The sequence below is a fragment of the Oncorhynchus mykiss genome, chromosome 15 (genome assembly GCF_013265735.2).
Source record: "Oncorhynchus mykiss isolate Arlee chromosome 15, USDA_OmykA_1.1, whole genome shotgun sequence".
Classification (NCBI taxonomy): Eukaryota; Metazoa; Chordata; class Actinopteri; order Salmoniformes; family Salmonidae; genus Oncorhynchus; species Oncorhynchus mykiss.
In genome coordinates this window covers 8,182,293-8,204,573 of record NC_048579.1, presented here as the reverse complement: position 1 = coordinate 8,204,573, position 22,281 = coordinate 8,182,293, and the positions used below count along the sequence as shown (strand labels likewise).

The 22,281-nt window shown below is 47.5% G+C and overlaps 1 protein-coding gene across 2 annotated transcripts in view; it reads left to right on the top strand.

The window, feature by feature from the left end:
* Nucleotides 1–13,697, top strand: part of LOC110489549 (guanine nucleotide exchange factor VAV3) — a 184,778-nt gene extending 171,081 nt beyond the window's left edge. For both annotated transcript variants that reach the window (XM_036945704.1, XM_036945703.1), the window contains exons 26-27: nucleotides 10,845–10,996; nucleotides 12,672–13,697. In XM_036945704.1, coding sequence (XP_036801599.1) covers nucleotides 10,845–10,996; nucleotides 12,672–12,716 — 197 coding nt within the window. In that variant the 3' untranslated portion in view covers nucleotides 12,717–13,697. The remainder of the gene's footprint in view (nucleotides 1–10,844; nucleotides 10,997–12,671) is intronic.
* Nucleotides 13,698–22,281: the final 8,584 nt, after the last annotated feature.

The following is a 22,281-nucleotide window of genomic DNA, read 5'->3' as shown; positions in this document are numbered from 1 at the left end:
AGTATGAAGCGAGGGCCAGCCAACGAGGGCATACAGGTCGCAGTGGTGGGTAGGATATGGGACTTTGGTAACAAAATGGATGGCACTGTGATAGACAGCATCCAATTTGCTGAGTAGTGTTGGAGGCTATTTTGTAAATGACATCGCAGAAGGCAAGGATTGGTAGGATGGTCAGTTTTACGAGGGTATGTTTGGCAGCATGAGTGAAGGATGCTTTGTTGCGAAATAGGAAGCCAATTCTAGATTTATTTTTGGATTGGAGATGCTTAATGTGAGTCTGGAAGGAGAGTTTACAGTCTATCCAGACACCTTGGTATTTGTAGTTGTCCACATATTCTAAGTCAGAACCTTCCAGAGTAGTGTTGCTGGATAGGCGGTCAGGTGCGGGCAGCAATCGGTTGAAGAGCATGCATTTAGTTTTACTTGCATTTAAGAGCAGTTGGAGGCCACGGAAGGAGAGTTGTATGGCATTGAAGCTCATCTGTAGGGTTGTTAACACAGTGTCCAAAGAAGAGCCAGAAATATACAGAATGGTGTCGTCTGCATAGAGGTGGATCAGAGAATCACCAGCAGCAAGAGTGACATCATTGATGTATACAGAGAAGAGGGTCGGCCCGAGGATTAAACCCTGTGGCACCCCCATAGAGACTGCCAGAGGTCCGGACATCAGGCCCTCCGATTTGACACACTGAACTTTGTCTGAGAAGTAGTTGGTGAACCAGGCGAGGCAATCATTTGAGGAACCAAGGCTGTTGAGTCTGCCACTAAGAATGTGGTGATTGACAGAGTCGAAAGCCTTTGCCAGGTCGATGAATACAGCTGTACTGTATTGTCTCTTATCAGTTATGATATCATTTAGGACCTTGAGCGTGACTGAAGTGCACCCATGACCAGCTCTGAAACCAGATTGCATAGCGGAGAAAGTGCGGTGGGATTCGAAATGGTCAGTAATCTGTTTGTTTACTTGGCTTTCGAAGACCTTAGGGTAGGATAGATATAGGTCTGTAGCAGTTTGGGTCAAGAGTGTCCCCCCCTTTGAAGTGGGGGATGACCGCAGCTGCTTTCCAATCTTTGGGAATCTCAGACGACACGAAAGAGAGGTTGAACAGGCTAGTAATAGGGGTTGCAACAATTTCAGCAGATCATTTTAGAAAGGGTCCAGATTGTCTAGCCCGGCTGATTTGTAGGGGTCCAGATTTTGCAGCTCTTTCAGAACATCAGCTGACTGGATTTGGGAGAAGGAGAAATGGAGAAGGCTTGGGCGAGTTGCTGTTATATTGCCTGGTTCACATCAGCTCCGTTGTATTGCTCTGGACCTGCTGGTCAGATGGGACATCATATGATGGCCGAAGCAGATAGCAGGTCCTTACGGTGACATGGGCTTTGGGGTAAACACCCACACTCGAACACACACACAAAGAAACAGTCTGGACATAGTGGAGGACAGTTGGGTAAATTCCATTTCAATACCATTTAACGTCCATTCAGTTGCTCATAAAATATGAAGCATCATATGAAGAATTGAGTGTATGTTGAATTAATCAACGATAAACCAATATATCGGTACATTCTAAAAAGGAATGGACATTTTCTAATCATGATTTCAACTCCAGTGCTCACCCTGAGGTTTTTAAAACGTAGACTACAAATAGGAAGTGGACCTAAAGGGTATTCTATAAGGCGGGGATCATTACGTACATTTTCACCAACTCAGTCAGATTGTTGTGGTTGTTTGGGTTTCTGGTCGGAGGCTGTGTTCATCTCTCAATCTGCACGCTTCTACGGCCTGATGCTGCTTCTGAGTGTTAATTAAACATGCTTTTCTCTCCTCTCCTTCTCCCTCCTCTGCTTTGCCCTCCTCTCTCCTACCTGCTCCCTCCCCTCCCCTCCCTTCTACCTGGTCCCTCCCCTCCCTTCTACCTGCTCCCTCCCCTCCCTTCTACCTGCTCCCTCCCCTCCCTTCTACCTGCTCCCTCCCCTCCCTCCTACCTGCTCCCTCCCCTCCCTTCTACCTGCTCCCTCCCCTCCCTTCTACCTGCTCCCTTACCTCCCTTCTACCTGCTCCCTCCCCTCCCTCCTACCTGCTCCCTCCACTCCCTTCTACCTGCTCCCTCCCCTCCCTCCTACCTGCTCCCTCCCCTCCCTCCTACCTGCTCCCTCCCCTCCCTCCTACCTGCTCCCTCCCCTCACTCCTACCTGCACTCTCCCCTCTCTCCTACCTACTCCCTCCTCTCTCCTACCTGCTCCCTCCTCTCCCCTACCTACTCCCTCCTCTCCCCTACCTACTCCCTCCTCTCCCCTACCTGCCCCCTCCCCCGCTCCCCTACCTGCTCCCTCCTCTCCCCTACCTACTCCCTCCTCTCTCCTACCTACTCCCTCCTCTCCCCTACCTACTCCCTCCTCTCCCCTACCTACTCCCTCCTCTCCCCTACCTACTCCCTCCTCTCCCCTACCTGCTCCCTCCTCTCCCCTACCTACTCCCTCCTCTCCCCTACCTACTCCCTCCTCTCCCCTACCTGCTCCCTCCCCTCCCTTCTACCTGCTCCCTCCCCTCCCTTCTACCTGCTCCCTCCCCTCCCTCCTACCTGCTCCCTCCCCTCCCTTCTACCTGCTCCCTCCCCTCCCTTCTACCTGCTCCCTTACCTCCCTTCTACCTGCTCCCTCCCCTCCCTCCTACCTGCTCCCTCCACTCCCTTCTACCTGCTCCCTCCCCTCCCTCCTACCTGCTCCCTCCCCTCCCTCCTACCTGCTCCCTCCCCTCCCTCCTACCTGCTCCCTCCCCTCACTCCTACCTGCACTCTCCCCTCTCTCCTACCTACTCCCTCCTCTCTCCTACCTGCTCCCTCCTCTCCCCTACCTACTCCCTCCTCTCCCCTACCTACTCCCTCCTCTCCCCTACCTGCCCCCTCCCCCGCTCCCCTACCTGCTCCCTCCTCTCCCCTACCTACTCCCTCCTCTCTCCTACCTACTCCCTCCTCTCCCCTACCTACTCCCTCCTCTCCCCTACCTACTCCCTCCTCTCCCCTACCTACTCCCTCCTCTCCCCTACCTACTCCCTCCTCTCCCCTACCTACTCCCTCCTCTCTCCTACCTACTCCCTCCTCTCCCCTACCTACTCCCTCCTCTCCCCTACCTACTCCCTCCTCTCACCTACCTGCTCCCTCCTCTCCCCTACCTACTCCCTCCTCTCCCCTACCTACTCCCTCCTCTCCCCTACCTACTCCCTCCTCTGTCCTACCTACTCCCTCCTCTCCCCTACCTACTCCCTCCTCTCTCCTACGTACTCCCTCCTCTCCCCTACCTACTCCCTCCTCTCCCCTACCTACTCCCTCCTCTCTCCTACCTACTCCCTCCTCTCCCCTACCTACTCCCTCCTCTCCCCTACCTACTCCCTCCTCTCCCCTACCTACTCCCTCCTCTCCCCTACCTACTCCCCCCCTCCCCTACCTACTCCCCCCCTCCCCTACCTACTCCCCCCCTCCCCTACCTACTCCCTCCTCTCCCCTACCTACTCCCTCCTCTCCCCTACCTACTCCCTCCTCTCTCCTACCTGCTCCCTCCTCTCCCCTACCTACTCCCTCCTCTCTCCTACCTGCTCCCTCCTCTCCCCTACCTACTCCCTCCTCTCCCCTACCTGCTCCCTCCTCTCTCCTACCTACTCCCTCCTCTCTCCTACCTACTCCCTCCTCTCCCCTACCTACTCCCTCCTCTCCCCTACCTACTCCCTCCTCTCCCCTACCTGCCCCCTCCCCCGCTCCCCTACCTACTCCCTCCTCTCCCCTACCTGCTCCCTCCCAACACTCTCCAACCTGCTCCCTACCCCCGCTCTCCTACCTGCTCCCTCCCAACACTCTCCTACCTACTCCCTCCTCTCCCCTCTGCTCCCTCCTCCCGCTCTCCTACCTGCTCCCTCCCCCCTCCCCTACCTACTCCCTCCTCTCCCCTACCTGCTCCCTCCTCCCGCTCTCCTACCAACTCCCTCCTCTCCCCTACCTACTCCCTCCTCTCCTACCTGCTCCCTCCCCCCTCCTCTCCTACCTGCTCCCTCCTTTCCTCTCCGCTACCTGCTCCATCCTTCCTCTCCCCTACCTGCTTTCTCCTCTCCTCTCCTCTCCTCTCCTCTCCTCTCCTCTCCTCTCCTCTCCTCTCCTCTCTTCTCTTCTCTTCTCTTCTCTTCTCTTCTCTTCTCTTCTCTTCTCTTCTCTTCTCTTCTCTTCTCTTCTCCTCTCCTCTCCTCTCCTCTCCTCTCCTCTGCCATAGATCCATTGCTCTGTGGGCTGTCTTATGTAACTTCTGCGGGCTACTGCTTTGTTCCCCCCTCCTCTGCTCCTTTCTGGTCAGGTACCACGTCTCCTTATTCCATCACTTCTCATTGTGGGGCTCTGACTACTTAGCATGCGTAGTGAGTCTAGTCTAGTCCCTACCTGCTCCCTCCTCCCACTCCCCTACCTGCTACTGACTACTTAGCATGCGTAGTGAGTATAGTCTAGTCCCTACCTGCTCCCTCCTCCCACTCCCCTACCTGCTACTGACTACTTAGCATGCGTAGTGAGTCTAGTGAGTCTGGCTCCCTCCATCTCACCTAGCTCCCTCCATCTCACCATCTCACCTCGCTCCCTCCATCTCACCATCTCACCTCGCTCCCTCCATCTCACCTCGCTCCCTCCATCTCACCTCGCTCCCTCCATCTCACCTCGCTCCCTCCATCTCACCTCGCTCCCTCCATCTCAACTCGCTCCCTCCATCTCACCATCTCACCTCGCTCCCTCCATCTCACCTCGCTCCCTCCATCTCACCATCTCACCTCGCTCCCTCCATCTCACCATCTCACCTCGCTCCCTCCATCTCACCATCTCACCTCGCTCCCTCCATCTCACCTCGCTCCCTCCATCTCACCATCTCACCTCGCTCCCTCCATCTCACCTCGCTCCCTCCATCTCACCATCTCACCTCGCTCCCTCCATCTCACCATCTCACCTTGCTCCCTCCATCTCGCCATCTCACCTCGCTCCCTCCATCTTGCTGGAAATGTTTGTGTGTAAGTGTAGTGTGTGTGTGTGTGTGTGTGTGTGTGCAGGGGGGTCAGGGGTTCTATGTGGGTATATGTGTGTTTGTGTACATGCCTGCATGCATATTTGTTACACTCTGTATGTGTGTGTGTGTACAATCATAGTGTTATTTCATATGTGTGTGTTAGCACCAAGACCTTTTACATGTGACAAGACAATGAGGCGGGCCAAATAGACTGACCTTAACTGGGTCATCATATCACACCTCAGTGACTCTGACAGACAGCTTTGCAGACCAATCAAATCAGCCTATTTAAGCTGTCAGGTCAGTGAAGCATTTTTCCACTACAGCAGTAGTAATACAGGCCAAACCTGCCATGTACCCAGCAGAGCTAACCAGCTCCAGCTCCGTATCTGTCTTTTTCCTTTGTTATCTTACTGTGTGCATGACTGCAGCTCACAGACAGGCAGGCAGGCAGGCAGGCAGGCAGCCAGGCAGACAGGTATTTCAGTCAAGGTATTTCACATCAGCAGCAGACAGAGGTTGTCTGGCACTCTCTCTCTCACACACGCCAACTTTGTCTCAGAGCATTTCGTTATATTTTGTACGTAGATCCGAGACACTCCAATTAGTATGATGTGCTACGTTTCGTATGGTATGTATTAGTTTGTGGATGTCCATCACCCATTTCGTATGATATGTTACAAATTACAATTCGTATCATACAGTATGTTATGAATTTGCAAAAATAACAATATGCTATGAATTTGAAAATGTATGTTATGTTATGAATTCCAATTTATTGTGGCTAACGTTGGCTAGGTTGCTAATTCTAATGTTTGGGGTTAAGGTTAGGGTTAAGATAAGGAGTTAGGTTAAAAGGGTTAAGGTTAGGCTTAGGGGAAGGGTTAGCTCACATGCTAAGGACTGTAGTTGCAAAGTAGCAAAAACATTAGTAAGTAGTTCAAATGTTGCTAATTAGCTCAAACGGTAAAGTTGTTCATGATGAGATTTGAACACGCGACCTTTGCCTTGCTAGACGTTTGCGTTATAGTCTGTGTAGCCTACAAACTTACCCACAACTTTTCTAACTACTGCATTCCCTGTCTTAGTAATCATAAGCACAATTGAATGTTATTTTTTTTAGGAGGGGAGTATGCTACCTGTAGCTATTCACATGTTTTACACAAATACACTACATCACCAAAAGAATGTGGAAACCTGCTCATCGAACTTCTCATCCCAAAATCATGGGCATCAATATGGGGTTGGTCCCCACTTTTGCTGCTATAACAGCCTCCATTCTTCTGGAAAGGCTTTCCACTAGATGTTGGAACATTTCTGCAGGGACTTGCTTCCATCCAGCGTTAGTGAGGTCGGGCACTGATGTTGGGCGATTAAGCTTGTTTTTGCAGTCTATTCATAACCAAAGTTGTTCAATGGGGTTGAGGCCAGGGTTCTGTGCAGGCCAGTCAAGTTCTACCGCACCGATCTCAACAGGTCCATTTCTGTATGGACCTCACTTTGTGCATGCTAAAAAAGGAATCCCAAAGCCTATCCCAAACTGTTGCCACAAAGTTAGATGCACAGCATTATCAACAATGTCATTGTATGCTGTAGCGTTAAGATTTCCCTTCACTGGAACTAAGGGGCCTGAACCATGAAAAACAGTCCCAGACCGTTATTCCTCCTCCACCAAACTTTACAGTTGGCACTATGCATTCGGGCGGTTAGCGTTCTCCTGGCATCTGCCAAACCCAGATTTGTCCCTCAGACTGCCAGATAATGAAAAGTAATTCATCACTCCAGAGAATGCTTTTCCACTACTCCAGAATCCAAAAGCTTTACACCACTCCAACCGATGCTTGGCATTGTACATGGTGATGTTAGGTTTGTGTGCAGCTGCTCCGCCATGTAAACCCATTTCAGGAAGCTCCCGGTGAACAGTTCTTGTGCTGATGTTGCTTCCAGAGGCAGTTTGGGACAGATTATTTATTTTACACATTACGCGCTTCAGCACTCGGCGGCCCCGTTCTGTGAGCTTGTGTGGCCTACCACTTCGTGGCTGAGCCATTGTTGCTCCTTGACTTTTCCACTTCACAATAACAGCACTTACAGTTGACCGGGGAAGGTCTAGCAGGGCAGACATTTTACGAACTGACTTGTTGAAAAGGTGGCATCCTGTGACAGGGCCACATTGAAAGTCCACTGAGCTCTTCAGTAAGGCCATTCTACTGCCAATGTTTGTCTTTGGAGATTGCATGGTTGTGTGCTCGATTTTATACACCTGTCAGCAACGGGTGTGGCTGAAATAGCCGAATCCACTAATTTGAAGGGGTGTCCACATACTTTTGCACATATAGTGAAGAGTGGCAGTCGGTGCCATTTAAGATGAGGGAGGATGATTTATTTTTCTCATGAGCATGTCCTTATTTCTATTACAGCATATTGGATGACTATCATTCATATTCCATACAATTACCCCTATACCCATCATGAGGTTGCTACAACCTAGCGTATGAATGGAAGTTGACAATGCAGATGCACACATGTCGAGAGTAAAATTTGAGGTGACAGACAGTGATACATTCAAAACCGTCTTGCAAACTCTTGCCTGCATCTAGCTGATCTAGATTGTAATCATTAGTCTAACTGTTGCAAATTAGAGTTTATATTGGACAAATCCTGGTATGTTTATCCTAGTTTAGTTCTATTTGCTTATGTTTAAGAAAAGTTTTACAACAGAATCGGTGAAATGAATACACCCCTGATCACACGTAAACATAGATCACTTTCATAGCAGCCACTTTGTATTCCTTCTCACATATATGCTCTCTCTTCCTCTCACCTCCTCCCTTCACTTGTGTAAATTCCACAAATTAACTTTTAACACAGCACACCTGTTAATAGAAATGCATTCCAGTTGACTACCTCATGAAGCTAGTTGAGAGAATGCCAAGAGTGTGCAAAACTGTCATCACTGGCATCACTGGCTATTTGGGCGGGATTTGTTTTATACGTAGTCTATGATCTGTTAAAGATAACATAGTCTTTGTTCTGTTAAAGATAACATATTCTATGATCTGTTAAAGATAACGTAGTCTGTGGTCTGTTAAAGATAACGTAGTCTGTGGTCTGTTAAAGATAAAGTAGTCTTTGTTCTGTTAAAGATAACATAGTCTATGGTCTGTTAAAGATAACATATTCTATGATCTGTTAAAGATAACGTAGTCTGTGGTCTGTTAAAGATAACGTAGTCTGTGGTCTGTTAAAGATAACGTAGTCTGGTCTGTTAAAGATAACGTAGTCTTTGTTCTGTTAAAGATAACATAGTCTATGGTCTGTTAAAGATAACATATTCTATGATCTGTTAAAGATAACATAGTCTGTGGTCTGTGAAAGATAACATAGTCTGTGGTCTGTTAAAGATAAGAGCCTTTGGTCTGTGAAAGATAACATAGTCTATGGTCTGTTAAAGATAACATTTTCTCTGATCTGTTAAAGATAACATAGTCTGTGGTCTGTTAAAGATAACATAGTCTGTGGTCTGTTAAAGATAACGTAGTCTGTGGTCTGTTAAAGATAACGTAGTCTGTGGTCTGTTAAAGATAACGTAGTCTGTGGTCTGTTAAAGATAACATAGTCTGTAGGGTGTTGAAGATAACATAGTCTGTAGTGTGTTGAAGGTAACATAGTCTGTAGTGTGTTGAAGATAATTCATCATCCAATAAGATACAGTCTATGGTCAGTTTAAAATAGCACAGCATCCAATAAGATACAGTCTATGGTCAGTTTAAGATAGCACAGCATCCAATAAGATACAGTCTATGGTCAGTTTAAGATAGCACAGCATCCAATAAGATACAGTCTATGGTCAGTTTAAGATAGCACAGCATCCAATAAGATACAGTCTATGGTCAGTTTAAGATAGCACAGCATCCAATAAGATACAGTCTATGGTCAGTTTAAGATAGCACAGCATCCAATAAGATACAGTCTATGGTCAGTTTAAGATAGCACAGCATCCAAGAAGAGACAGATTGAAGGAACCTTCAAATGGTCCAGTTTATAGTTAAACCCACCACCCGTATGAGTGTGGATTATGCTGTTGACACAATCCAGGCCACAATCAAAACAGACACTTCATTTGGACGGGATGTGCCCCGGCTTTGCACAAATCATTCCTTTAAATGGGGCTGGGATAAGAGAGAAGAGAGAAAAGGGAGTGATGTGATTGTGCATGCCTCAACATCTCCCTCAGACTGTCTGGAGTGAAAGAGAGGATAACATCCATGTGTGTGAGAGAAAGAGAGACAGACAGAGAGAGAAATAGAGAGCGAGAAGGAGAAATACAGAGAGGGAGAAAGGGGAGAGAGAGAGGGGTAGAGAGAGAAATAGACAGAGAGAGAGAGAGAGACAGAAAAGGGAGAGGGAGAGGGGTAGAGAGAGGGAGAGGGGAGAGAAAGAGGGTGTGAAGAGAGAGAGAGAGAGAGAAAGAGGGGGTGAAGAGAGAGAGAGAGATAAAGAGGGGGTGAAGAGAGAGAGAGAGAAGGGTGAATAAAGACATTTCAAATGTCATGGACAAAGGGGGAAAAAATAAACATAAATATGGGTTGTATTTTCAATGGTGTTTGTTCTTCACTGGTTGCCCTTTTCTTGAGGCAACAGGTCACAAATCTTGCTGCTGTGATGGCACACAGTGTAATTTCACCCAGTAGATATGGGAGTTTATGGGTCTGTGTAATCTGAGGGAAATATGTGTCTCTAACATGGTCATACATTTGGCAGGAGGTTAGGAAGTGCAGCTCAGTTTCCACCTCATTTTGTGGGCAGTATGCACATAGCCTGTTTTCTCTTGAGAGCCATGTCTGCCTACGGCAGCCTTTCTCAATAGCAAGGCTATGCTCACTGAGTCTGTACATAGTCAAAGCTTTCCTTAATTTTGGGTCAGTCACAGTGGTCAGGTATTCTGTCTACTCAAATTCTTTGCAACGTGTCAAGTAATTAGCTTTTTGTTTTCTCATGATTTGGTTGGGTCTAATTGTGTTGCTGTCCTGGGGCTCTGAGGGGTGTGTTTGTGTTTGTGAACAGAGCCCCAGGACCAGCTTACTTAGGGGGCTCTTTCCCAGGTTCATCTCTCTGTAGGTGTTTTACGTTGAACAGAGAGGACATTTTACCAGAATTCTGCATGCAGTCTCAATTTGTTGTTTGTCACATTTTGCGAATTCTTGGTTGGTGAGCGGACCCCAGACCTCACAACCACAAAGGGCAATGGGCTCTATAACTGATTCAAATATTTTTAGCCAGATCCCAGATATGTTGAATTTTACGTTCCTTTTGATGGCATAGAAGGCCCTTCTTGCCTTGTCTCTCAGATCGTTAACAGATTTGTGGAAGTTACCTGTGGCACTGATGTTTAGGCCAAGGTATGTATAGTTTTTTGTGTGCTCTAGGGCAACTGTGTCTAGATGGTATTTGTATTTGTGGTCCTGGCGACTGGACCTCGTTTGGAACACCATTATTTTGGTCTTACTGAGATTTACTGTCCCAGGTCTGTCAGGGCCCAGGTCTGTCAGGGCCCAGGTCTGTCAGGGCCCAGGTCTGTCAGGGCCCAGGTCTGTCAGAATCTGTGCAGAATATCTAGGTGCTGCTGTTGGCCCTCCTTGGTTGGTGACAGAAGCACCAGATCATCAGCAAACAGTAGACATTTGACTTCAGATTCTAGCTGGGTGAGTCCGGATGCTGCAGACTGTTCTAGTGCCCTCGCCAATTCTCTCTCCCTCTCTTACTCTCTCTCGTTCTCTCCCCCTCCCCCCTTCTCTCTTTCTCCACAGTGTTCACCCCTAAGGTGATAGGTGTGGCGAAAGCCCGCTATGACTTCAGCTCCAGGGACACCAGAGAGCTGTCTCTACAGGAGGGAGACGTGGTTAAAATCTACACCAAGTCAGGAGCCAATGGCTGGTGGAGGGGAGAGGTCAACGGCAGGGTGAGTGCCCCCCCCCCCCCCCCCCCAGACACCAATCAGTTTCTCCAGTTAATCACCTGTCTGTTATTTATATATATATTTATATGAGTTGGGGAGAGAGAGTCACATACAAAACAACCAAACACACAAACATACAGTGCAATGTGATATTTACGTTTTTTAAAAATGTTTAATACATTTGCAAACATTTTCCCCGAAAAACAGTTTTTGCTTTTTCATTATGGGGTATTGCGTGTATATTGATGAGGGGAAGAATATTTGTTGTGATTTAATACATTTTAGAAAAAGTCCCTGTACCCTGTACATACCATGTATACACACCAACACAGCACCTGGTTAGGTCTACTCTTTGATATTGCATATGAACACGTCCTATTCTAAGGCAGTATGTGTGCATGTTTTCATGTGAGTGGGGCCTAAGAGAGCGTTTTTGTGCGAATGTCTGTATAGACTGATATATGTTGTCTGTCTGTCTGACTCTGCTGCTAAAGTGATCACTAAATAGCTCTGTAGCAGAGCAGTGCCTGCCGCTCTTTAGAGGGGGATAGATGGGCCGGTGTTATCTAGTATTGCCTGATTCTTTAGAGGGGGATAGATGGGCCAGTGTTATCTAGTATTGCCTGATTCTTTAGAGGGGGATAGATGGGCCGGTGTTATCTAGTATTGCCTGATTCTTTAGAGGGGGATAGATGGGCCAGTGTTATCTAGTATTGCCTGATTCTTTAGAGGGGGATAGATGGGCCGGTGTTATCTAGTAACGCCTGATTCTTTAGAGGGGGATAGATGGGCCGGTGTTATCTAGTATTGCATGATTCTTTAGAGGGGGATAGATGGGCCGGTGTTATCTAGTAACGCCTGATTCTTTAGAGGGGATAGATGGGCCGGTGTTATCTAGTAACGCCTGATTCTTTAGAGGGGGATAGATGGGCCGGTGTTATCTAGTAACGCCTGATTCTTTAGAGGGGATAGATGGGCCGGTGTTATCTAGTAACGCCTGATTCTTTAGAGGGGATAGATGGGCCGGTGTTATCTAGTATTGCCTGATTCTTTAGAGGGGGATAGATGGGCCAGTGTTATCTAGTATTACCTGATTCTTTAGAGGGGGATAGATGGGCCGGTGTTATCTAGTAAATTCTGATTCTTTAGAGGGGGATAGATGGGCCGGTGTTATCTAGTATTGCCTGATTCTTTAGAGGGGGATAGATGGGCCAGTGTTATCTAGTATTGCCTGATTCTTTAGAGGGGGATAGATGGGCCGGTGTTATCTAGTAAATTCTGATTCTTTAGAGGGGGATAGATGGGCCGGTGTTATCTAGTATTGCCTGATTCTTTAGAGGGGGATAGATGGGCCAGTGTTATCTAGTATCGCCTGATTCTTTAGAGGGGGATAGATGGGCCGGTGTTATCTAGTAACGCCTGATTCTTTAGAGGGGGATAGATGGGCCGGTGTTATCTAGTAACGCCTGATTCTTTAGAGGGGGATAGATGGGCCGGTGTTATCTAGTAACTGGTGTTATCTAGTATCTGGTATAGTACAGGTTATCTGGCTAACATGATGAAACTCAGGTGTCCCCTTGAAGATTATTGGTGGATGAATGAGTCCACACACACCCACACACCCATACACACTATTCCCCCTTTCATTTCTCATTGCCTTTCTTATTTTCTTCTGCAGGTGGGCTGGTTTCCATCTACCTACGTGGAGGAAGGAGAGGAATGAGTCATGGAGAAAAGAGGAAAATACAGAGAGACGGAGAGACCGACAGAGTGAACCGATTGGCTGTTCGGCCTGAACTGGACATTCTATGGCTTATCTGATTGCTCGCTGAGAACTTGACATTCTATGGTTGACCCTCCTATTGGCTGTTGCCTCAATAACGACCCAGAATCCTCCTGGGAGAATAGAGGGTTCCTCGATGGAATAGTGACTGGTTGTCTCTGGTCTGCCTCTTCAACAGACCAGCAGCTTGGCTGTCAGCATGGGAAGGACCTTTGCAAGAACCAAGATCCCTACTTCCGTCAATCCCTCTCCCCTAACTCAGCTACTGCAGGTTGTCTCTTAAATGCCGCACATCCGTTCATCCATCCATCCATCCATCTGCACCACTCAGGATATAGCTAAGACTGTCTAAAAGGAAAGAGAAAAGAGAGAGCGAGAGAAGAGACTGAGAGAGGAGGCAGGGATTTGCCACACCGCAGGGCTTTGTCTGTCCTGACCTTGCCTGTGTTGCTCTGTTCCACTTACCTTGGTGATTATTGATGACTTGATGCAGCGGCATCCCCATACACACACACACACACACACACATACACGGCTGGAAACGCTGTCATGAAACACCTCCCAAACCACTCCCCACAGATTACAATAACTGAACACAACACACATTCTCCCCTACAAACCTCACGGTGTTGTGTTGTCTTTGCTATTAGCCTCCCCATGTTCTCAACTCTCCAGCTGTTCAGCAGGCTGGGTACGGGGCTGTCGCTGTGTGTTGATTTGATAGGGGTCTGGCTGGTTTCTGAGGGAACAAGCTAGTGTTGCCATGCTACCCTACGACTCTCTCTCTCAATTCAATTCAATTCAAGGGGCTTTATTGACTTGGGAAACATATGTTAACATTGCCAAAGTAAGTGAGGTAGATAATATACAAAAGTGAAATAAACAATAAACAGTAAACATTACACTCACAGAAGTTCCAAAAGAATAAAGAAATTGCAAATGTCATATTATGTCTATATACCTGTATAATATCTCTCTCTCCTCTCTTTCTCCTTATCAAATCAAATCAAACCAAATGTATTTGTCACATGTGCCGATATACATTTGTAGACCTTACGTGAAATGCTTACTTTACAAGCCCTTATCCAACAACGCAGTTCAAGAAATAGAGTTAAGAAAATATTTACTAAATAAACTAAAGTTAAAAAAACAGGGAATGTATTGACGCCTCTTGCCTCAGTGCTTTAGACCGAACTCCGGAGCACCCCGGATGGCAGGAAGCTTGGCCCCAGAGATGAACTGGGCTGTACAGACTACCCTCAGTAGCGCCTTGCCTTCAGCTGCTAAGCAGTTGCCGTACCAGGCGGTGATGCAACCGGTCAGGATGCTCTCGATGGTGCAGTTGTAGACCTTTTTGAGGATCTGGGGACCCATGTCCTCTTCACAGCATTGTTGCTGTGTTTGGACCATGATAGTTTGTTGGTGATGTGGACATCAAGGAACTTGAAACTCTCGACCCGCTCCACTTAAGCCCCGTCGATGTTAATGGGGGCCTGTTAGGCCCTCCTTTTCCTGTAGTCCACGGTCAGCTCCTTAGTCTTGCTCACATTGAGAGAGAGGTTGTTGTCCTGGCACCACACTGCCAGGTCTCTGACCTCCTCCCTATAGGCTGTCTCATCGTTGTCATTGATCAGGCCTACCACTGTTGTGTCATCAGCAAACTTAATAATGGTGTTGGAGTCGTGCTTGGCCATGCAGTCGTGGGTGAACAGGGAGTACGTGGCAGATGTGTTGTTGCCTACCCTCACCACCTGGAGGAGACCTGTCAGGAAGTCCAGGATCCATTTGTAGAGGGAGATGTTTAGTCCCAGGATCCTTAGTTTTAGTGATGAGCTTTGAGGACACCCTCTTTCTATGTATTTCACTGTCTCTCTTTATCTCTCTCACTCTTTCTCTATACCCCTCCTCCCCTCTCCCACTCCTCTCTCTTTCTGTATCCCTCCTACCCTCTCCCCCTCCTCTCTCTCTCTATACCCCTCCTCCCTTCTCCCCCTCCTCCCCTCTCCCCCTCCTCTCTCTTTCTGTACCTCTCCTCCCCTCTCCCCCTCCTCCCCTCTCCCCCTCCCCCCTCTCCCTCTCCTCTCTCTCTCTATACCCCTCCTCCCCTCTCCCCCTCCTCTCTCTTTCTGTACCCCTCCTCCCCTCTCCCCCTCCCCTCTCCCCTCTTCCCTGAAGAGGGTTTCCAGTAGACATTCCAAGCAGTGCCTTCTTTCCTTGTTAATCCTCTAATGAGAGGGATTTAGCAAGGGAATAATAACTTTACAGACACTCAAATACCCACTCAGACAGGCAGTATAATATATCATGCTGTAGTTACCACAGACAAGAATGGGATTCATGTCAGAAGAATAGGATTAATGTTAGAAGAATTGGATTAATGTGAGAAGAATGGGATTAATGTGAGAAGAATGGGATTAATGTCAGAAGAATGGGAATAATGTTAGGAGAATAGGATTAATGTGAGAAGAATGGGATTAATGTCAGAAGAATGGGAATAATGTTAGGAGAATGGGATTAATGTGAGAAGAATGGGATTACTGTCAGAAGAATGGGAATAATGTTAGGAGAATGGGATTAATGTCAGAAGAATGGGAATAATGTAAGAAGAATGGGATTAATGTGAGAAGAATGGGATTAATGTCAGGAGAATGGGATTAATGTCAGAAGAATGGGAATAATGTTAGGAGAATGGGATTAATGTGAGAAGAATGGGATTACTGTCAGAAGAATGGGAATAATGTTAGGAGAATGGGATTAATGTCAGAAGAATGGGAATAATGTGAGAAGAATGGGATTAATGTGAGAAGAATGGGATTAATGTCAGGAGAATGGGATTAATGTTAGGAGATTGGGATTAATGTCAGGAGAATGGGATTAATGTCAGAAGAATGGGATTAATGTTAGGAGAATGGGATTAATGTGAGAATAATGGGATTAATGTGAGAAGAATGGGATTAATGTGAGAGGAATGGGATTAATGTGAGAAGAATGGGATTAATGTGAGAAGAATGGGATTAATGTGAGAAGAATGGGATTAATGTGAGAAGAATGAGATTAATGTGAGAAGAATGAGATTAATGTGAGAAGAATGGGATTAATGTCAGGAGAATGGGATTAATGTGAGAAGAATGAGATTAATGTGAGAAGAATGGGATTAATGTGAGAGGAATGGGAATAATGTGAGAAGAATGGGATTAATGTGAGAAGAATGGGATTAATGTGAGAAGAATGGGATTAATGTGAGAAGAATGAGATTAATGTTAGGAGAATGGGATTAATGTCAGGAGAATGGGATTAATGTCAGAAGAATGGGATTAATGTTAGGAGAATGGGATTAATGTTAGGAGATTGGGATTAATGTTAGGAGATTGGGATTAATGTTAGGAGAATGGGATTAATGTCAGAAGAATGGGATTAATGTTAGGAGAATGGGATTAATGTCAGAAGAATGGGATTAATGTTAGGAGATTGGGATTAATGTTAGGAGAATGTGATTAATGTTAGAAGAATGGGATTAATGTTAGGAGAATGGGATTAATGTTAGGAGAATGCGATTAATGTTAGGAGAATGCGATTAATGTTAGGAGAATGCGATTAATGTTAGGAGAATGCACTGTCACAAGGACCTGTTTCGCCGTGTCTGAATCCCCCTGACCTTGACTGACAGGTGTATCAATGTCTCAATGTGTTGATAAAAGTTCTGTACGATGCTTGTTGAAGTGGTGACGTCTGGGAGGTGGTTTACCACTGGGAGGAGAGCGGCTGGCAAGACACACACACACACACACACGGCACAGCCATATCCATAGATGTTCATAATATAATATGACATGATTACAAACTACATGCGTGATGTATATATTATTATAAATATTATATTGGGAACAAAACATATGAAACGATCAGGGTATATAACTATAATGAAGAGGTATCCCCCTGTCCCGTGGGTCATATTCATTAGGCACTAAACAGAAAAAAACATCTGAACTGAAACCCGACGACCTTATCGTTTTCTTCAGTTGCCTAACGTTTTGCTGTGGTGTGCACTCCTGGGTGCACTCCTGCTGTCTTCCCCTGGCTCTTCTGTGTGTTGATGCTGGTCATTGTGACACAAAATGCATTATGATGTGACTCTGGTCCTTGGAATGCTGGGAAATGTTTCTTTTTTTTTTTTTTACTACACTGTACGTCTCAAGGGAAAGTAGGGTTTGGACTGTAACAAGGAATCAGTGGAGTGAGAAACTTTAAAGCGTTATCCTCTGTGCTGATCTGAACGGTTTCCCACCCCAATGGCATTATCAGCCTTTTATTAGGCAGCTCCTATTCCAGCATTACTAATGTTCTTTTCTTTGTTGATGGGCCGGATAATGTCTTGATAATGATGAAATGTGTAAAAGAAGAGACGTGTTCTGTTATACATGTTTATTTTGGAATTATACTGATAGAATATAATGGTGTGTGTGTACAGGTTTCATTGTAAAATGTCCCCATCCATCCACCCACCCCTACTCTATTGTGTTTTACCTGCAGTGCAGGTTAGCCACCACCAGATAGCAGCAGCATTAGCACATCTCTCTCCTCCACCTCTTTCTCTGCCTGTTTCTCCTCCACCTTGTTCTCTGCCTGTCTCTCCTCCACCTCTTTCTCTGCCTGTCTCTCCTCCACCTCGTTCTCTGCCTGTCTCTCCTCCACCTCTTTCTCTGACTGTCTCTCCTCCACCTCTTTCTCTGCCTGTCTCTCCTTCACCTCTTTCTCTGCCTGTCTCTCCTCCACCTCTTTCTCTGCCTGTCTCTCCTCCACCTCTTTCTCTGCCTGTCTCTCCTCCACTTCTTTCTCTGCCTGTCTCTCCTCCTCCTCTTTCTCTGCCTGTCTCTCCTCCACCTCTTTCTCTGCCTGTCTCTCCTCCTCTTGCTCTGCCTGTCTCTCCTCCACCTCTTTCTCTGCCCGTCTCTCCTCCACCTCTTCTCTGCCCGTCTCTCCTCCACCTCGTTCTCTGCCCGTCTCTCCTCCACCTCGTTCTCTGCCTGTCTCTCCTCCTCCTCTTTCTCTGCCTGTCTCTCCTCCACCTCTTTCTCTGCCCGTCTCTCCTCCACCTCTTTCTCTGCCTGTCTCTCCTCCTCCTCTTTCTCTGCCTGTCTCTCCTCCACCTCTTTCTCTGCTTGTCTCTCCTCCACCTCTTTCTCTGCCTGTCTCTCCTCCACCTTGTTCTCTGCCTGTCTCTCCTCCACCTCTTTCTCTGCCTGTCTCTCCTCCACCTCTTTCTCTGCCTGTCTCTCCTCCACTTCTTCCTCTGCCTGTCTCTCCTCCACCTCTTTCTCTGCCTGTCTCCTCCACCTCTTTCTCTGCCCGTCTCTCCTCCACCTCGTTCTCTGCCTGTCTCTCCTCCTCCTCTTTCTCTGCTTGTCTCTCCTCCACCTCTTTCTCTGCCTGTCTCTCCTCCACCTCTTTCTCTGCCTGTTTCTCCTACACCTTGTTCTCTGCCTGTCTCTCCTCCACCTTGTTCTCTGCCTGTCTCCCCTCCACCTTGTTCTCTGCCTGTCTCTCCTCCACCTCTTTCTCTGCCTGTCTCTCCTCCACCTCTTTCTCTGCCTGTCTCTCCTCCACCTCTTTCTCTGCCTGTCTCTCCTCCACCTCGTTCTCTGCCTGTCTCTCCTCCACCTCTTTCTCTGCCTGTCTCTCCTCCACCTCTTTCCTCATGTTCTACAGTATCTATTGTCTCTTCCTATAACAGTGTGGGCTGGGGATGTTCAAATACATTAGGAGATGCTTTAGGCACCATAGACACAACAGTGATAACCTTTCAGGTTGCAACCAGTCTCTCTATGCACGGGATCTAGGGATCTACTCTCCCTCAGAGAGATAGGAACAGTCTTTCTATGCATGGGATCTAGGGATCTACTCTCCCTAAGAGAGATAGGAACATTATTTCTATGCATGGGATCTAGGGATCTACTTACCCTCAGAGAGATAAAAACAGTCTTTCTATGCATGGGATCTAGGGATCTACTCTCCCTCAGAGAGATAGGAAGAGTCTTTCTATGCAGGGATCTAGGGATCTACTTACCCTCAGAGAGATAGGAACAGTCTCTCTATGCACGGGATCTAGGGATCTGCTCTCCCTCAGAGAGATAGGAACAGTATTTCTATGCATGGGATCTAGGGATCTACTTACCCTCAGAGAGATAGGAACAGTATTTCTATGCATGGGATCTAGGGATCTACTTACCCTCAAAGAGATAAGAACAGTATTTCTATGCATGGGATCTAGGGATCTACTCTCCCTCAGAGAGATAGGAACAGTCTTTCTATGCATGGATCTAGGGATCTACTCTCCCTGTTGACAGTAAGAGGTTTACACTAGCAGGGTTTCTTCCTCCCCTGTGTGTCTCTGTATCCTATATCCTCTACACAGAGAGAACATAATAAAGCCAAAAGGTTATCAGTGATCTGATCTTTACACTATCTATCCTCACTAAGATCACCCACTACATCCATATTTCTCCGTCTCTCTCTCTCTGTCTCTCTCTCTCTGTCCCTCTCTCCGTCTCTATCTCTCTGTCCCTCTCTCTGTCTCTATCTTTCTGTCCCTCTCTCTGTCTCTCTCTCTCTCTGTCCCTCTCTCTGCTGTCTGTACCCGTGTCTCTCAGTTATGGTACTCTGATTGTTCCATTGTTCACATTGTTCTACCATCCTTCATGAAGCCAAAATATGTATATTATACTGTAGCTATACTTGACATGGTTGAGGGTAGGGAACCTTGTTCCTGGGGTGTTGTAGGTGCTGCAGCATTTTGTCCCGACTCGGCACAACACCGTGACACTTAGTTAATGGATCAGTTCAAGTGATTAACTATATTCAACACACCTGGTCTTCCAGGTTGGTTAAGTCGTAAACATGAAGTGCCTGCAGCCCTCCAAGAGCAGGGTTACCCACCGCTTTGGTCTACAGTCTAAACACCATGGTAACCTGCCACTGTGGCCTAACTATCCCGTAGCGGTGCGATCTGTGTCAGTGTGTATCATCACAGCGTAGTGCTGTGTCATACTGTAGATATGTAAATATCACACAATAAACATGTGCATATTGCTTTAAAAAAATAATATATATATATCATCACAGCGTCTGTCTTTCTTCTTCTCTCTGATAGCTGCTTAAACGTTTCCTGTTTTTAAATTAGCTTCAGACGAAGTGGGATTCATTATGTCGTCTTTACTGTTGGAAAGGCTCTTGTTTTTCAAGGAGAGGTTATTTTCACGTACAGTAGATTTGAATCTCAACCACTGGAGTGCCTGTTCCAGACTTCCATTTGGCTAATTGTTGTGCATCTGAGGAGGTAAAGGACTAAACAAAGGAACATGCTGTTAGCAGGTCAATGACAGAGGGAAGAGAGAACAGATAATTTAGAAAACAGAAGAGATGGTCATTCTATGGAGATGTAGTCAGTGGTGTGTCACAATGTAGCTTTGGTGTAATGCTATTCATTCAGCCCCCCATCCCAGTCACAGACCAGGGAGATGAGAGAGGACTTTCACCCCCCCATCTTAGTCACAGACCAGGGAGATGCGAGAGGAGTTTAACCCCCCCCATCTTAGTCACAGACCAGGGAGATGAGAGAGGAGTTTAACCCCCCCCATCTTAGTCACAGACCAGGGAGATGAGAGAGGACTTTCACCCCCCCATCCCAGTCACAGACCAGGGAGATGAGAGAGGACTTTCACCCCCCCATCTTAGTCACAGACCAGGGAGATGAGAGAGGAGTTTAACCCCCCCATCTTAGTCACAGACCAGTGAGATGAGAGAGGAGTTTCACCCTCCCATCCCAGTCACAGACCAGGGAGATGAGAGAGGGGTTTCACCCCCCCCCCCCATCTTAGTCACAGACCAGGGGTATGAGAGAGGAGTTTCACCCCCCCATCTTAGTCACAGACCAGGGAGATGAGAGAGGGGTTTCACCCCCCCACATCTTAGTCACAGACCAGGAAGATGAGAGAGGAGTTTCTGATAGGAATTTTATGAATAATGACTAAACAATATCTACATTTAAATAGAACTATAACTAATTAAACTCTAGCCTGTTTTACAATATCTGATTAATACTGTTAGTTCATAAGGAAGGGATTATGTAGCCTGAACAAGGAGTAATGAAACATAATAAACATCATTCCAACTAGGTTGGGGAGGAATGGGTTGTGGGTTTTAAGTAAGCAAAACGGATCGTTAACCTGTGTCTGAACCCACTCAGCTGTAACTCTGTGACGTTTAGATAAGACAGCGAGAGCCTCTCCAGGTTTTCCGTTCTCTGGAACTGTCTGCTAAATAGTGATAGATAAAGGTGAGACTTCAGAAGTTAATCTTGATATAGTGTGTGTCAGGAGTGGGCGCTAGTGGGTTGGAATAAACTTTTGAACCCGCTTTGTCTTGGTCGAGAGGAGGAGATTCATTCTACAACCAATGACGTCATATTTTGTATATTAACTGTTGTTCGTGGTTCTATGGGAGCGAGCTCCGAGAATAAATACTATTATCTAATTTTGATAAGACTGGTCCCTGTCTAGGTTTCACCCTCCCATCCCACCCATAGACCAGGGAGATGGGAGAGGGGTTTCACCCCCCCAGCCCACCCATAGACCAGGGAGATGAGAGAGGGGTTTCACCCCCCCCATCCCACCCATAGACCAGGGAGATGGGAGAGGGGTTTCACCCCCCCATCCCACCCATAGACCAGGGAGATGAGAGAGGGGTTTCACCCCCCCATCCCACCCATAGACCAGGGAGATGAGAGAGGGGTTTCACCCCCCCATCCCACCCATAGACCAGGGAGATGAGAGAGGGGTTTCACCCCCCCATCCCACCCATAGACCGGGGAGATGAGAGAGGGGTTTCACCCCCCCATCCCATCCATAGACCGGGGAGATGAGAGAGGGGTTTCACACCCCATCCCACCCATAGACCGGGGAGATGAGAGAGGGGTTTCACCCCCCCATCCCATCCATAGACCGGGGAGATGAGAGAGGGGTTTCACCCCCCCATCCCACCCATAGACCAGGGAAATGAGAGAGGGGTTTCACCCCCCCATCCCATCCATAGACCGGGGAGATGAGAGAGGGGTTTCACCCCCCCATCCCACCCATAGACCGGGGAGATGAGAGAGGGGTTTCACCCCCCCATCCCACCCATAGACCGGGGAGATGGGAGAGGGGTTTCACCCCATCCCACCTATAGATCGGGGAGATGGGAGAGAGGTTTCACCCCATCCCACCCATAGACCAGGGAGATGAGAGAGGGGTTTCACCCCATCCCACCCACAGACCAGGGAGATGAGAGAGGGGTTTCACCCCATCCCACCCATAGACCGGGGAGATGGGAGAGGGGTTTCACCCCATCCCACCCATAGACCGGGGAGATGAGAGAGTGGTTTCACCCCATCCCCCCCATAGACCGGGGAGATGAGAGAGGGGTTTCACCCCTACATCCCACCCAGAGACAGAGGAGATGGGAGAGGGGT